The sequence below is a fragment of the Eupeodes corollae genome, chromosome 1 (assembly GCF_945859685.1).
Source record: "Eupeodes corollae chromosome 1, idEupCoro1.1, whole genome shotgun sequence".
Taxonomy (NCBI): domain Eukaryota; kingdom Metazoa; phylum Arthropoda; class Insecta; order Diptera; family Syrphidae; genus Eupeodes; species Eupeodes corollae.
In genome coordinates this window covers 177072102-177090453 of record NC_079147.1, presented here as the reverse complement: position 1 = coordinate 177090453, position 18352 = coordinate 177072102, and the positions used below count along the sequence as shown (strand labels likewise).

Sequence of the window (18352 nt, the reverse complement as noted above, 5' to 3'; positions counted from 1 at the left end):
TTAACACGAACAGTTTTAGAAGTAAAGAATTATATGGAGAGAGAGTATAGTTTTGTAATTAGCGTTATACCAATAGAGACGCAGAATTACAATTACAGATAGACAGCAGACAGCAAGAGTATAAATATAGTGAACATTTTCGTTTAGCAATTTTTTCTCGTTTTAATGACTTTTGTAATTAAATAAAGTTGTTCTTTCTGGATTCTATAATTTTTAAAATGATTTAATTTACTTTTTTGTATTTTTTTGCAGATCCTCCAAATCATAATCCTGTTATATCTGGAATTAGGCCAAGATATAAAATTGGAGATATTATCAGAGGAAATTGTACATCAAGGCATTCTAAGCCAGCAGCAAATTTAACATGGACTATAAATAATCAAGAGGTAAGTAGGCACCTAGACCTACCTAAGTTATTAGATTAATTGTCCTTACTGTATATTCATTTTCATGTTATGTTATATCTGTTAGCACTAAGCATATTCAAATCAGTCAATTCAATAGGCGTGCATATAAGAAAACTCTATCCCAACACTCTTAACAAAAACAGTGTTGTTAAACAATGTTATTAGAATTTGGAATAAATCTAAAAATAAAACGAACCGAAATTTTAAATTTAAACAGAACCTGTGCTTTTAAGGCCAACATAAAACACAACGTAATTACAGTTGATTTTAATTTGAGGAAAACAACAAAGTTGGTTAAAGTGTTCTACATTCGCAATGTGGGGCTAGAAAAAGAATATCTATATTTTGCAGAACATTCGAAAATTAGCTCAAAGGGAAACTGATGAATTACGAGTACTACGGCTTGTTTGTGTAATGAGGGAATGCAACAGCCTAATTCGACAGGACATTGTTGTTAAACATATCTGTAAAACAATAAAAGGCAAGAAACATTTTGATAGTGTTCTAGTGATGTAAATGTTCTGGTTATAGTACCATCGCCTAATATTTTCAAAGCCCGTTTTTGGGTTCCATCCAAAAGGCTTTAACTTGTTTTAAGTCTATAAAAAATATGCGAGTAATATTTAAGCTTTAAACGAATGAAGACTTTGTAAATTACAGGGAAATTATAAGGTATTTTAAACACCTAGCAAAATTTTTGGCACTGTCGAACATGTGATCATTCCATGCGAGGAGGTACTGAAAGTTTATTAGTTGCAATAGCTGCTCATGGATAGCGGTATGAGGGGAGGGTTACTCTTAAACAACTTTTAGAGCATTAGATTCTTCATCGTTCTATTATAAATATATCAGCGTTTCTTTAAAGTTTATGTGAGACAGGTCAAATCTAAGGACTAATGAAAGATTTTTTTAAAAATTTAAAGAAATTTTTTGAACATTTAAACTAAATATTGAAGATAAGGATTATAGATTTGGAAAACCATCACCAATTTAATTGAAAGTAAACAACGTTTTGAATTAAGATAACTTCGGAAAGCTTTAAATATTTTTTTCAGAACTTTAAAAATAACTCAGAAATCTGATGTAATTGAGTATTTTTGGAGTCGGTTTTTGATTTATTCTAAGTTAATTTTAATTATTTCAATTCGGGTTGGAAATATACTTAATATTCCCAGTTTATTTTTGTTTGTATGATATTTTCAAAAAGAATGACACTGACACTTTTGAAATGAATATTCCTGTAAGGTATTGATATTCACATTCACGCTTAGCTTTGAACCAATTTTATTGCAATATATTTCTTCTTACCTAGAAAGCCGTATGTATATAGATATTATTTTCGCTTCAGATGCACTCTCTTCTAACCTATTTTTGCGTACCAAATCAAAGCCACTTAGGCCCTCTCCTTTCTATCCTCACCGATAATGATATGAAGTTCATGTCTTAATATACGCTGATGACACAAAATGTTTCAAGTTCACTTCGTCGATGTATAATTCTTTTCTTATTCAAACTAGATCTTGACATTTTTTCAGACTGGTGTATAAAAAACAGCTTACATCTAAATATTTATATATGTCAGTCAATTTTTTTTGTGGTTATTAGCGACCTTGAGCTCTTTTGTGACGCGAACTAAATTTCTCCGCGGTTTATATAAATAATGTTATTCTAAAATCCAACTTAATGTTTTGTTTTGGATAACGTTGGTCAATTGAATTTAAGAACCACTACTTTATCCGATCTCTCTACATCATATTTGTCTTTCCCCTCCTCGAATATGCCTCTCAGATATGGTTCCTTTAGCAAAGCATTTTTCAAGAATTGGAAGCGTTTAAAAGAGTGTCCCCTTCGAGGCCTACCTTGGATTGATCTTTCTTCCATATAAAGAAATTAATAAGTCTCAAGATTTTGGAAAAATGTAGACAAATATCTGACATTTTATTCATTCCTCGTCTGCTTTCTAGGTCTATTAACTATCCTTATCTTCATAACTCTCCTTCACATTAACCCCCATAAATTGAGAAATATTCACTTCTTTTATATTCCTACCCACCGCAGCTGCTTTGGCTCAAATGAACCCATTACTCTCATGCTACGAAATGTCAATTTAAATGAAAACTTTTTTTGATTTCAATGTAAGCACTTCTTGCCTAAAACACATCGTCTCCAAAACTTTCCCTTTCACCAGTCTCATCCTTAGCTATAAGTTACTTCGTTTTGAATTTAGACTAAATTCAATTATTGAACTAGACGGAATAAATAATGGTTTTGCCCACACAAAAAAAACGTATTTTACATGATAATTTTTAAAAATTCAATACAATGAGCACTGATTTGGAATATGATGGAATAAGCATTATCATTTTCCTGTTTTCATTCGTACGTGCCACTTTGATATCTTAATTGTTGAAAGTGTGCTAACAGGTAATATGTACCCACTATTAAACTGTGTATAACAACCCTGTCTCCCATCTAACGCAATGATAGAAACCCAGAATTTTGCTGTCACAACAAAACGCTTTACAACACGAACGCCTAAATGGAGTTCCATTGGTCATGTAATGGTACTTTACACTGTGAGTGCCAGGAATCGCAAAATGCCTCTCAAAATGTATTCAGTACATCCGAATGTAGGTGTTTCTAAAATCTGACCATTATGTTCATGTGCGTATGTATCGCTGGCTGTGCAGTGTGCATGCATCTTATATTGAACATATACATAAACACAAATGAGTTGAACATTCTCAAAATTGGATGAACACACAATTTCGCAGTTGATACTTAAGAGTTAATTAGAAAATTGCAAAAATAATTTACAGTTTTGTGGACAAAATCGAATCGAAAGGACAAATGAAACCCATTCCCATTTTCAAAATAGATAATTGTGTTTGTGTGTACTCTAGAAAAGACACTTGATATCAATACATGGAATACATAGATGGACCAACACAGTCATTAGTATAAAACGAATACGAACAAAAGGCTCTCTAATTGGTTTTTACACGAATTCCGTGTTTTGGGTTTCGGTGAAAAGAGAATTGGGATCGTTATATGTTTGACTTTGGGAATATTCTTTGGTGAACGCATATGTATGTACCTATATATATATGTGTTGGTGAAACGCAATCGATGCGGCCAGCCACCAATAAAATTATAATCCTTTTTCACTATAACCAAAAGGATGCGAATTTCAACTCATTCGTTTTCATACATCGGCCATACTACGCGACGGTGGGGGCGCGAAGTGTATGTCGCTTTAAATAAAACACAAGTTTGGTTTTTAATGGAAAAGTTTGTGTGTACGGAAAGGCAGAAAGCAAAGCTGTATTTTTTTGTGCAGACGATATCTAGAATACACAATAATGCTATTGCAAGGATACATGCCCAATATACGGCGGTGTCGCTGTAGGGGAGGAGGATAAAGAACGGCACAGAAAAAATGAATTCACCCAACAATTCCATGCATTTTTGAAAAGTCTCCAAAATCGTATAGGACCACACACAAAATAGGAATAACATTGGGCTCAAAGCAAAACATTGGAGCACAAAAAATAAGGGAAAAAAGGACATTAGTGTCGTTTTCATAAAAAAAAACTATTCGTGTATATGGGTTTGGGTAATGTGGGTATATAAACATAGGTCACATGAATAATACGTCCTTGCAAGCAAAAGAAGGAGAAAATGAAATTATGTGACTTTTAATTTTCCACTTTTTGTGCATATGTACGTACATACATATGCCTGATGGGTAAACTTTTTTAGTATCCTTCTTGCATACACAAATAATCTCTCCATTTTTGCTCCTCTCCGGGCATAGAAAGGGCTTAACCTGATTCTAGGTTTAAATATCCTGATAAGTGGTCAAGAGAGGGCCTGATGACGACAACAACGACATGGGCTTCGACTATCAAGAGCACACAACAAGGACCAACGACTACGTTGTCGTCGTCGACCAAACAAATAACAATCTCTTCTCTGAGTACCAGCTGAAAGCCAAATAATTTAGTAATAGTTTTAAGCTAGAAAAAGGTCCTCGTGATTCGTGTTGCATATATACCTACTCTTGTATCCTTTTTGTAACATTATGTTGTGTCTTTTTATTTTGGATTTTTTGTTGGTATTTTAGTTTTTGAGGCAGGAAAAAGTTTTAGGTCCCACACACAATTCAAACTCTAGAGTCTAGAGAGCTATAAGGAGGTGTGATATATAAATAAAGTTGGAACTTTAATAACAACAAAGGGCGGAAAAAGGATTTGGTGTGAATTTTTCTGGATACCAGGTGTTTTATACGTGTTACGAAATTATGTGGAATTTTCTTTTGCTTTAGAAGGTGGTTGTTGTGTGCGGGGCGGCCGCGAACGGTGTGAGGGAGTGAAGAAAGGTAAAGTTTTTTGTTACAGTGTTGGAATTCCGGAAATTGTAAAGGTTATAGAGGGGAAAATTTAGGTAGGTAAGTATAAATAAAATACTATAATTTTGCTATGAAAATGTGGGAGAGAATGAATTTCCTAATCTAATGTAGAGAGCAGGTCTGATAATAAACCTATACACCTCCTTATTGAAGGAAGAAAGTTTTGCGAAGACATATCAATTGAGATTTAAGAAAATATGAGTTTTGGAATTTGCGATTGGCATATTTGCAAATAGAAAATTAAATTGATTAAATATTTTCTTTAAGGGTCGGAATTTTTCTCAACCTTAAGCACTTTTTTCCTCGTTCGTATTTGAAGCGATTTTAATATTACTAATTTAATAATGTGGCTAAAGATGTTTAATAGAATGATAAGGAAACTCTTATTGACTTGAATATAATTCAGTGTAAAATGTTTTGGAATTATAATTTCTGTCCAAGAAAATCAAAGTAACACCTTCTAAGCTTTGAGTTTTCAATGTGCTGTAAGAAAAAATATCTTCAAGATCTATAGCCTTATAACAATTTTTGCTCTCAGAAGCTTCGAAATTGAAAGCTTGAAAATTGCCTTAGAACAATGGGCTTTAAGGCATGACTTTAAAAGATTTGCTTTTTAAATGAGCATGTCCCGCAAGAGAATCTTCCAATGCGACCTAAGGACGCTATTGGGCACTCCCCAATTTATATTAATCTATTCAATTGGTGTAAAAATTGCTTATTTTTAATATTGATGGCCTGCCTTTATGTAATAGTTCTTAAATACAGTTCTTGCCAATTTAATTCAACGTTAATGAGATTAAACATTTTAAACCAATGGTTATTGGAACTTATTGCGGAAAGAGAAAATTACTTGATCTGTATGCCTATCTATCGCCATTTCTTTTTTGTTTGAATTTTAGTTGATAAGTTAGTACAAGTTTGCTTACTGCAAAGGAAAGAAACAGCCTTGCACACTCTGGTAAGAACTATCGAATATTCCCTAGAGAAAAAGGAATACACTATGGTGGCCTTTTTGGATATTGAGGGCGCTTTCAACAACGTTGACACATCCGCTATCACTTCTGCTATAACGACCTTAAACGTCGAATACTCAATCTGTAAGTTGATTAATCTAATGCTAAAAAGCAGGATCATTAACTCTAGTTTGGGAGATTTTTGAACAAAAAGGTCTGTCAGTAGAGGCACTCCGGAAGGTGGTGTTCTGTCTCCTCTCCTGTGGAACATAGTGGTTAACCAACTACTTATATCTCTTGAGAGGGATGGCTACAGAGTGGTTGCGTATGCCGATGTTGTTGCTATCGCTGTCACAGGGGAACATGCTAATACACTGAGAGACCTCCTCCAAAATGCACTCAATATGCTCACAAGATGGGCTGATAACTGCGGACATAGTATTAATCCTCAAAAAACAGACCTCGTCCTTTTCACACGGAAATACAAGATCCCAGTAATTGTACCTCCTTCAATAAAAGGTATACCACTAATTTTTACCAATGAAGCCAAATACCTTGGTTTGATATTGGACAAAAAATTACGTTTGAAATCCAATATATAGGAAAGTGTTAAAAAAGCTACAGTAGCTCTTTTCCTTTGCAAGAAAGCTATAGGAAGCAAATGGGGTTTTTAACCTCGCATAACCTACTGGCTATACACATCGGTCATCCGCCCAATACTTATATACGGGATTGCAGTATGGTGGACTGCACTGGAGGAAGTCACATACTGCGACAAACTTAGCAGAGTCCAGCGCACTGCATGTCTCTGCATAAGCGGGGCATTGAAAACCACACCCTCAGCAGCGTTAGACACTCTCCTCCATCTGACACCCCTCGACATCTTCAGTAAACAAGTGGCAGCGAGTACAGCGATAAGACTCGACGCCTCATCTCAATGGACCAATAACAATGTGGCTCACTCCATCATTTTGAACCTCTTTGGTTCTTTACCAAAGTACATAGACTACACTATTCCTAAACCCCTATTTGGAAAAAACTTCCAGGTATCCATTCCATCCAGAGATGAATGGGAAGACTAAAAACTCCTGGATAACAAAAGTATTCATTTTTATACAGATGGATCCAAGACAAATGAGGGAGTTGTTAGTGGTGTGTAGTCAGAAAAACTTAATCTAAGCATCTCATTCCGGCTCCCTAATCATTGTAGCATCTTTCAAGCGGAAATTTTAGCGATCAAAGAGGTCCTCTCCTGGCTAAGAGAAAACGTGATATCAACTTCTGATATCCGCATCTTCTCTGACAGGTGTCTCAACCAAATCTTCCACGGCCCTCGATTGTCGTTTGTCTCTTATGGAGATGGCGCAGCAATTTAACATTCACCTCTGTTGGGTGCCGGGCCACAGAGACATCACAGGAAATTGTAGAGCCGATGAACTCGCTTAAAATGGAACATTCATACCTATTTCACCTGAAAGGGAGAAAATAGCTATACCGATAGCTACATGTAAACTTATGCTAAAAGAAACAGCTTTTGCGAAAGCAAATTCTAGGTGGCACAACTTACCAACATGCGTAGCCACAAAACTCATATGGCCTTCACTGCACCTAAAGCGCTCTAAAGCCTTGTTATCTCAAAGCAGACTTCATATTAGCTCCCTAATAGGTGTCCTTACGGGACACTGTCTTATAGGCAGACACGCAATACGACTTACTGTAGCCTCAAATGACTTCTGTAGGAGCTGTATGGACGAAGAAGAAGAGGAAACAATCTCTCATCTAATCTGCACTTGCCCTGCTCTTTCACTTAGACGCAAACTTCATCTGGGGGATTACTCTTTTGATAATCCCATTAAACTAGCTAAAAAGGATATCAAATATCTTCTTCGCTTTATAAAAAGCTCAAAATGCTTCGACTAGTTAGAAGTAAATTTCTAGATTCATGTGGTATCACAACGGGCCTTTCGCTTGGCCTAAGTGTGTGGATTTTTAATCCGCAGCCATGTTAACCTTACCTTACCTAACCTAGTACAAGTTTAGATAAGGAGTTTTATTTTTGACTCACCGAACGAGCATTCATCAAAAGTTAAATATTTATTACTGATGGGTCCTAAGTGACCAAAAGGAGTGTATCAGAAAATGAGTTTTTACTTGAATAGATTATTAAATTCACAAAAGTATGCAGAATAACATGGAATGCGATTTTTTTTTAAATTATTACATACTTTTTTATTGACTTGCGATGGAAGTTTCATCAACGATATACTATAAACCAGTCTCATATTTACATCAAATTGTTAGATTTCAAAATTTGTATGTTCCTTGTCAAGAAACTGTTAATTATTTTAGTCTAGTGTTTTCACATCACTCTATTTTAATCCATTAAAATTGTTATAAAATCTCGTGTCCGCGTCGTAAGTTAAGGACCGCCAAAGGTCCATTGGTGTCTTCCATAATTGTTAAGCTTACAATTTGCTACATTGTCTCAATCAGTTTTTCTTAAGAGAGGCAGATAGTAGTCATAACTCAGAAATTTTTTGAAATTAAATTGATAGCAAATACATTTAAGTTAGTAGAAAAAAAGTAAATAAATAAACAAATAATAAATTTATTATTTGTGCTTTTAGCCTTCTAATCAATTACAAATCATCAACTAACCATTCAACTAATTCATCTTTAGCTACTGATACCGTTTTTGTTATTGGGTTGTAATGGATATTTGCAATTCAAGAATTCATTTTGGAAAACCCGACCAGTCTATGGTGTTTTAAATCATGTCTTCATCATTCTAGTTTTTAAAACCAACCTTTTTAATTTATTTTAATTTAAAAAACATGTTAAGAGAAGCACTCTTTTTGACTTCTATCTCTAAAAAAGATTGTGCGTATAAAGTATAAAAATGATTGGTTCAAATATTTTAGCAAATTGTATGTTTTAGAATGTTGGTAAAGTCGTTAACACTATTAAACCTATAGAAACGAAGATAATTACGATATAGCAGTTTTCGCGACTTTTAGCGGCTCACAGCACATAAGATCCTATAAGAATTCTTACGCAATTATAAAAACATCAAACGGAAGCCATATGAATTAACAAATTTCGACATAACTGTCAATTTTTTGCCTTATAATTAAGTGTGATAATGAGTTCAAACAGAGAAAATATCGCAGTTGTATCAGCTGTTATTTTGACCGTGAATTATAAATTCGGTATCATTCGCAACAATTGAGCCTCTGTAACTTCAATGCGTGTAAAATTTTGGGAAAAAGTTATGGTGCAAAGCCTTTACCAATACAGCAATAGAAGAAATGAAGCCGATTAACCACAACGCCGAAATTATTTGAATTGGTTTGTGAAATGTTGGCGCAATTTTGTATCGAAAAATAGAGTTCAGCTGAAAATTGAAGAACTTGTCTGGTATGACATGTAATTTCGACAAGACGGTGCCTCATGCTACACAGCACACGTAATAATGGACTAATTGAGTGGCTTGTTTGGTAAACAGTTGATTTGAGTATTTATTGTGGGGCTATGCTAAGGCTCATGTCTATAGCAACAAACCCTCTATACGGTTGACGTAATGAAAGACAACATCGAAACATTTATTCGTTAGATGTCGGCAGAAATGTTAGAACGATTATCTCAAAATATGAGCGAGCGGATGGACGGTTTAAGAGGCAGCAAAAGCCAAAATTTAATTTGTTTTCAAAATTAAAGAAAAGTCATATGTTTTTGTATTATATCCTGTTAAGAGATATCTCTATTTGTTCAATCATATAAATCAATAACAGGAACAGGTCAAAAGTTCTCCCTCTGTGTTCTTGCAAAATTTTTAATTATCTTTAATTTCTTAGAATTATGTGTAAGTATGTTATATTTCTTTACACTTTGACTTCTAAGAATGACAAATTTAAATTTCATTATTTTCGTGTTCAACATCTTGATGTCTTATTGAAATTTTTTACAAAGCTTTTTGCATTTATTCTTTTTTCAAGGTTCTTTCCCGTCTAGTAACTTGTGTCTTTCAATTATGTCATATTTTCTTTTTGTCTTCTAATAAAACTTAATTTAATCAACAGTATATTTCATATTATGTTTATTTTGGTAACTTTGATCTTTCACACGAAATGTGTGTTCTGCACATACATATACATAGGTCTAGACAAAACAAAAAACATTTTCTTTTTTATTATCGCATTAATCTTAAGAAAAGTATTCGTAATATATCCTTTTAGTCTTGCCATTAGAGTGAATCAACTTCATATTTGATATTGCAAACAACAAGTCTATAAAAAAAATGGTCATAACTGTGTTTATTCATATTTTTCTGGATTTAGAACTCCAATTCTGAAATTCAAACAATAAGACTTTTTATATAAAACTCTTACATTTTGTTGTAATTTTACATTTTATTAGAAATTCATATAGGTAAAATACCGTAGTTTATTATGATTAAGTTATTAAATATTTTTTCCAATTAAAAAAACAAATGTAAATATTCAGCTAGGTTCTACATTTAACTTCACTCGATATGAAATTGAAAGCCCTGAAATTCACTTTTATCGATATCGATTACTTTTACTTTCGACGTTAAAATTAAGAGAATTCCGTGTTCTAAATTTCGATGTTTGCGATTTTCAAGTGATTCAATTCAAGCAATTTCAATTACACTGGTCAGGAAAATTACGTTTTTTCTGCTACCCAAATAAAATAAATACTTTTTACAGGACTAAAATGTCCTAAATTCAAATCTTACCTTTAAATTTGTCCATAGCACCACATTCTTAAAATATTCAATTTTTTCTAAAAACAACCATAAACTGAGTTTAAGAGTGTGGGCAGCACAGTTTAGTTTAGTTTTCGTAATTTGTTATTTAGTTATGACATAACTTATGGGTCTTCGTTTGACTCTATCAGAATTTTTAAAACATTGAATTTATATCCTTTATGTTTTTGAATAATTTTTTAAGAATAATATTCTGAAAATATTTCAACGGAATATTGAGACATTTCTCTCATTTCATAGAAAACATTGACATTCTGTCCTATTGCTCCTTTTGGCCGAAACCATAACACTAAAATCCTAGGATGTCATAAAGGCTAACATTGGTCACAAAGCTAAAAAATAGAGGCTGGGATGCAACCTACACTGATAACATCCCATCCCGTCTGTCGATTTGTCTTGCTTAAAAGTTTGTACGTTTTTGCGTTTTGTTAAGAAAGTTGTCACTTGAATTATATTTAAAAAATTAAAAATTACCAAAAATAGTTAGCACCTAATGAAATAGTTTGTATTTAAAATCTATTTTTTTAGTAAGAGAGTTTTAGTCGAAAACCAATTGTTACCAATTTCATTGCATTTCTTTAAAATCTTTATTTCTTATAAAAACAAATATAAATTGGATGAATGAGAAATGGATTGAAATAAACGGACTGTTGGATATTTATGAAAATTTACTGAATGTGGAAAACATTATTATCTGTGAAATAAAATTAGTTTAAAACCAATATCACAATTTTTTAAATAGAAATTTAAGCCTAAAGTTAATTTTAACCAAGTTTTAGTATTAAGTTTTTGTAAGAAAACTGTTAATTTTATTTTTTCTCAAATTTTTAACTTCCCACAGGAAGTTATTGTAATGGGTCCGATTTGTCAAATTGAAATTTTTGACATTTCTCGACGTTTCAAGGTCCCTAGAGTCAAATTAAAAGTTTTTTAGAAGATGTCTGTGCGTGCGTACGTACGTATGCGTCGTTTTTTCGTCGTCCATAGCCCAACAACCAGTAGCGATATCGACTTGAAATAAATTTTGTCATACAGACAATAATGCAGAAAAGGCTCTTAAGAAAATTGCGTGGGTGGTTTTTTTACAATAGCAGTTTAAAAAAAGGTGAAAGTTGTGATTAACCCTTAATATCTCACGAACCAAAAATGCTAGAGACTTAAATTAAATTTTTAATATATTGTAACTTTATACCAAACATATATATTTTTTGAAATAAAATCCAATTACCGGTTTCTTTTATAAATCAAATAAAACTGAAGAATAAAAATTAGTCACCTCGAAAATTTTACGAATACTAAATGATTTTATCTCTAAGTAAAATTTTGAGAAAATTCGTATTGACAGCTTTTTTTTTTTTAAATTAAAAACTAAACAAAACTTACTCAAAAATTGAAAAAAATTAATTTCAAGTCAAATATCTTTTCAAAAATTTGAGATTATTACTTTCGACTAATTTTACCTTATAAAAAACATTGTTTTCAACATTCTGAAACATTTTGAGAAAAATCAAACTGACAGTTTTCTTACAAAAAATAAATTAATAAATAAAAAGAAATTTTACCAAAAGTTGATAAAAATTGAGTTTCGATGCAAATATCAAACTTTGAGATAATGGCTTCCAGCTAATTTTTACTTGTAGGAAATATTGTTTTCAACATTCGGTAAAGTTTTGAGAAAAATCAAATCAATAGTTTTTTTACAAACAAATTAAAAACCAAACACAAAAATTAATAAAAGTTGATAAAAATTGATTTACGACTCAAATACCTTTTCAAAACTTTAAGATATTGGCTTGAAACTACTACTAAAACTTCGTAAAAATTTACTTTCTTCTCAAAAAGCTTTTTAAAAATATTGTATTTAAACCCTTTTTATTTCACAGAAAATATTGTTTTCGATATTCAGTAGTTGTTCCTTTTATTAAAATCCAAATCTCTCAAATTAATTCCATTCATCCAATTTGTAAAAATTTAAGAAATGCTACTAAAATTGGCAAAAAATTGTTTTCGACTAAGAATCTATTTAACAAAACTATTTGGTAAATTTTAAAGAATAATTAATCAAACAATTTTTTTAACGCAACACGAAAAACTAAAACTTTTAAGCAAGACAAATAGACAGACGGGATGGGAAGTTATCAGTGTGGGTCGCATCGTAGTCTCTTTTTGAAAAGATATTTGAGCCGAAAACAATTTTTACGACTTTTTTGTAATTTTTTTCAGGTTTTATTGTTTGTTTCAGAATATTACCGAATGTTAAAAACAATATTTTTTATAGGTAAGATATAGTTGGCAGTCATAATCTAAAATTTTTGAAAATATATTTGAGTCAAAAATCCTTCTTACCAACTGTTAGTAAAGTTTTTTTTAGATTTTTTTTATAAGAAAAAAATTTCATTGGATTTTTCTTAAAATTTTACGGAATATATATTTCTTATAAGACAAAATTTGATTCCATAATCCCAAATTTTTGAAAAGATATTTAAGTAAAAAATCAACTTTTACTAACTTTTAGTAATGTTTTTTTATGTTTTTATAAAAAAAAACACCGTCAATTCGATTTTTCTCAAAATTTAACCAGATGTCAAAAAAGTTATTCTTAAATGCACAAAATTATTTTGGATATAAAATATTTGAAGTGACAAATGTTTTTTTCTAGTTTTTTTTGATTTATAAAACAATCGTTAGTTGGATCTTTTTCCAAAATTATATAAGATTTTTATTACGTCATAATATACATACAATATATACAATTTAATTCAACTGTCTAGCGTTATTGGTTCGTGAGATATTTTTGGTTAACCTAAATATTCACCTTTTTTTAATTTTCCCACGCAACTTTTTCGAGAGCCGCCCGTTCGTCATCATTATGTGTTTACAAATATTTATTTGAAGTCGATATCTTTTCTGGTTCTTGAGCTATGGACGACGAAAAAAACTTCGCGAACGTACGGACGTACGAACGTAGGTACAAACTCACTCTCTCTAAAAATGTTTTATTTAGTCTCTAGGGGCCTTGAAACGTTGAGAAATGTCAACATTTTCAATTCGACAAATCGGACCGATTACAAAAATGTCAAATAACTCAACGCGAATTTTTAATGATTTTTACATAAAAAAACGTTGTCATTGTGCACAAACGAATGTTTAAAAAATGGTTTGGCTTTATGACCTTTATTTTGGATCAAGACGATTATGGTTTTCATCGTTACTTTACACCTCAAGAACTGTAACCCATAAAATGACATTCAGTCTAAAAAGAGAAACGTCGTCGTAAGAAATATCACTAAGAAAACATAACAAAACCCAAATAAAATTTCATACCACCGAAACCAACTTTCAATGTCAAAACGCCCAAAATGTTTGCTAATACACTCATGATCAGTGAGGCATATAAAGGGGGGCAGCATGTAATCCCCCTGTTTGGGTTTACTAAAGGATTTGGGGTAGGATCGAGGTTGGACATAAGCAAAGTTTCTTTGCATGTAAGGAATCTAGAATTAAAGAAACTTTGCGTGCACACAACCTCGAAACTATCACAAATCCTAAAGCAATCCCAAGCAGGTGGCTGCATATTTGACTAACTATACGCACTGTGAGCAAGCAAACAATTTGGTTTTATTTCATTTTGAAAAGTGGCGTTTTTCACTTTAAGAAAAATATTTGTAACGCTTTCCTGAAGTATCGAATTCTTGGGCGATTTGACATTTTTTTCGTTTCGCTTCCTTTGGACGATACAATGTAAGACTCAAAATTTCGAAGCGTCCCAAATAAACAAAAATTTCTCCAGAATGCTACAGTGTTGAAATACATGACATCTTTTGTGCGAAATGTCAATTAGTAATTTGGCGTTATGAGACTATAAAGTTGATTTGGGCAATATGACATTGATTTTGAACTTTGGGGTATTTTTGGGTGATATGAAATTCTTACTATCTTGGCGTTATTTTATTGGTAAAAAAGCTCAAAAGCTTTACTGCCATGGGTTTGTTAATTATGTCCAAATTGTTCAACCGCAAAATGTTAATAAAATGGGTTTGGGTGCTATGACATTTCTATTTGGGGTGATATGGATTTGGGCGAAAATACATAACATATGCAATATTGTTCTAAATGTTCTATATGTTCAGGTTTTTAGATTTAAAAAATGATTTTTAACCAATCTTCGTTACTTCATGACCATCAGCCAATTTTTGATTCTGTATAGAAAATTCACCTTTACCAGAAATGTTCAGTAAATCCATTTGTAAAATTCTTTTGACATTAAGAAATTATACAACATATTTTTTAAATAAATCTCTTAAACCTATATTTTTTTTTCAAGGCAAACCCATCACATGTGCGACATCATCGTACGATAAGAGATCCCCGGAATGATATGGAGACTGCGATATCTGGAATTCACTTTGTCGTTACTCCGCAGCATTTTGTGTATGGAAAACTCAAGGTAAATTTTGGTTTTAAGATTTTCACATGAGAACATGTATTTTTTTTTTATTTTGAAATATATTTTTAACGTAGGAAACATTTTAAGGGTTTTTATTTTTAAATCTTTAAAAGCATAGAAATGTAGCCACAAAGTGTTCATAGGTGTAAAACACATACAAGTGAACAATTATTATTATCCGCAAAATATATCTGAACAAAAATTCAGTTCATTGTATTTGGCTGAACAATGATAAAATATATTTTGTATGTGTGAGACGTGAACATTGAAAAAAGGTCCTCTAAATGAATAGACGACGACAGAACGACAGGACAATTGAAATATTTTGCGGACAAATGAACGAAAAAATGAAGAAAAAAAACATAAATCATCGTCCTGGCTATTTGTTATTTGAGTTTTTGAAATAATTTGTTTTTGATTACTTCTTTTTTCTTCGTACAAAAATTGAAAAAGAGGTTTAAAAAAAATATCACAGTTTTAGATCCTTTTTCATACGTGAGAGGAGTTTCTAAATACACATTCACAGACATATAACATATGTATAACCTTAGAGTTTAGTCTACACAAAAAAAAAATTGTTTCCAATAACAATTCTTATTTTTATTGTGCTGTATTTATTTATTGATGATTGTCAACATTTTTGAGGCAAACAATTTTATTGAATTTGAAACGTGTATTTTGTATACGAGTATGTGCGTATGTCATACCCCTACATACTATACCCTACCTATTCGTTTTGATAGTTGAATTAAGTTTATTTTGGAAAATAAAATGCTTTCATCAAAAATGAATTGTTGCAGGCATGAATTAAAAGAAAATAAGTAAACCTTTCAAAAGAATCACAAGTCCGATATCATATAATATTAAACATGAAAAAGGGCAATTATATTGGAAAAACTTTATTATTTTGAGTATTTCAAATAATTGCTACACTTATTTTGAAGTACCTATACAATTTTTGTTTGAATGACACAAGTAATCTTTACCTGCTCTTGGCATATTTTTAAGAACTATGACTCTATTTAACTTATTCGTTGATGACGGTTGAAATCAATAAAAGAAATACAGGCTTGGTGCCCTCTACAAATTTTTCAATGGTATATTTTGTAAAGCCAATTTTTTTATTTAAAGAATGAATTAATCTCGATATATAATCGAGATGTAAGATCAAGAAACTAACATTATTTTTTGTAGTAGTTTGACTGTCTTAAAAGTTATAAAACAACACGAACAATATTTATATGTTGATGAAGAAAAAGAATTTTTACCAATTAAGCGGGATTTAAAAAAAAAATGGGATGCGACGCACAATGATAACTTTCCATCCCGTTTGTCGATTAGTCTTGCTTAAAAGTTTGTAGGCTTTCGTGTTGGGTTAAAAAATTTGTGACTTCAATAATTCTTAAAAAATTTAAAAATTACTAATAATATTTGTCATATTAAGAAATAAATTAGTTTGAAAATCTAGTTTTGTTAAATAGATTTTTAGTCGAAAACAAATTTTTACCAATTTTAACCAGCAATATCTTAAATTTTAACAAATTGAATGAATGAAATTAATTCGAGAGATATCAAGTACCAAAACATCAATTTTTACCAAATTTGCTTACTATTTTTTGTAGATTTTATTTTTTTTGGTGAAATAACGAACTGTTAGATTTTTATAAAAAAAACTACAGAACATCTGTGAATATAAAAAAAGTTTGAATACAATATTTTTAATTATTGAAAAGCCATTTGAGTCTGAAAGAACGAAAAATTAGTTTTTACCCAACTTTATTAATTTTTTCTTAGGAACTGTCAATTCGATATTTCTAAAAAATTTTCCAAATGTTAAAAACGGATATTTCTTATAAGTTAAAATTAGTTGGAAGGCATAATTTCAAATTTTTAAAAAGATATTTTTGTGGAAAATCAATTTTTACCAACTTTTGTTAAATTTTCTTTTAGGTTTTTATTTTTGTAAAAAAAACTATCACTTCTATACGGAACATTGAAAACAAATATTTCTTATATAAAATAAGTTGGAAGCCAAAATCTAAGTTTTTGAAAGATATTTGAGTCGAAATTCAATTTTTACCAACTCTGAGTTTTTTTTGGTTTTTAATTTTTTACAAAAAAACTGTCAACTTGATTTTCCTCAAAAATTTTAACAAATTGTTTTGGAGATAAAATCATTTTTCGTTCGTAAATTTTCGAGGTGACAATTCTTTTCAGCTTTTTGATTTATAAAAAAAACTGTTCATTGATTTTTTTTAAATATTTACTTAATTGGTATCACGTAACAATGTACAATACAAAACTTAATTTAAGTCCTCTAGCGTCATTGGTTCGTAGATATTTAGGGTTAAGATATCACAGATATCTTTCTAAAAATCTTTTTCATTTCGACTCTAGTGGATCTTGAAACGGCGAGATATTTCAACATTTTCAAGTCGACACAAAGCTAATTTTGCTGGCTTTTTTTGCTCCTAAAATATTAAAAGCGACATCAGGTTTCTGTTACCAAAAATGTTAGGTATTTTTTTCAATTTATACAAATAAGGTATCACTATACGTAATATTTAACTTAGTTGAAGTCACTTGTCTAATTGGATCGTAAGATATTAGGGTTCAAACAAATACATAGTCACTTTTATTAAATTGATATAAAAATAGAACACTTAACGGATATACTTTACAACACTTTCGGAATAATTTTAAATTACTATCTATAAAATTAGATCTTTCAAAAGCCGATATCTTTTTTAGTTGATAATGAAATATGAGAGGTGAAGTACAAACCTACGTACTGCTCGCACAGCCATCTCTCTTAAAACTTTTATTTAAGGTTCTAAGGGCTTTGAAACGTCAAAAAATGTCGAAACAAAAACTTTCAAACGAAAACTAAAAAACGACGCTTGTGTTTAATGAAGAAAGATATAAGGCTCCTTTTAAAATGAAAATGTAGTAAAATTAAAAACATTTTTAGCACTATTTGTACATATCGACTTCTTTTAATATTAATCAGATCAGCTGGACAAGATACCAGACAAATCTTGAGGTATACTTTAAACTAGACCTTGGTTATTAATTGTTTGTAATAAACTCACAATCTTGGGATATTACTACTTTTTTTATGCAGAAACATAGTTTGATTATTAGGAACACTATTTTCTAAGACTATTTCTTAAATAAAATGGGAAAAGTTACAACATATACTTTGTTCATCTTAGCTTTTAAATGGACATGGTGTTGTAAACTATTTTATACCTGTTTTTTTTTTACAAAACTAGATCAGACTTTATTCCAAACAAGCAACACACAACAAAATATTGCAATAAAAAATTTTTGTGTTCATCGAAATTT

At 31.0% G+C, this 18352-nt stretch overlaps 1 protein-coding gene across 1 annotated transcript in view; it reads left to right on the top strand.

Annotated features, from left to right (window-relative positions):
- Positions 1-18352, top strand: part of LOC129942313 (uncharacterized) — a 228683-nt gene that overhangs the window by 204724 nt on the left and 5607 nt on the right. Inside the window, exons 4-5 of the mRNA XM_056051184.1 lie at positions 253-386; positions 14882-15004. Coding sequence (XP_055907159.1) covers positions 253-386; positions 14882-15004 — 257 coding nt within the window. The remainder of the gene's footprint in view (positions 1-252; positions 387-14881; positions 15005-18352) is intronic.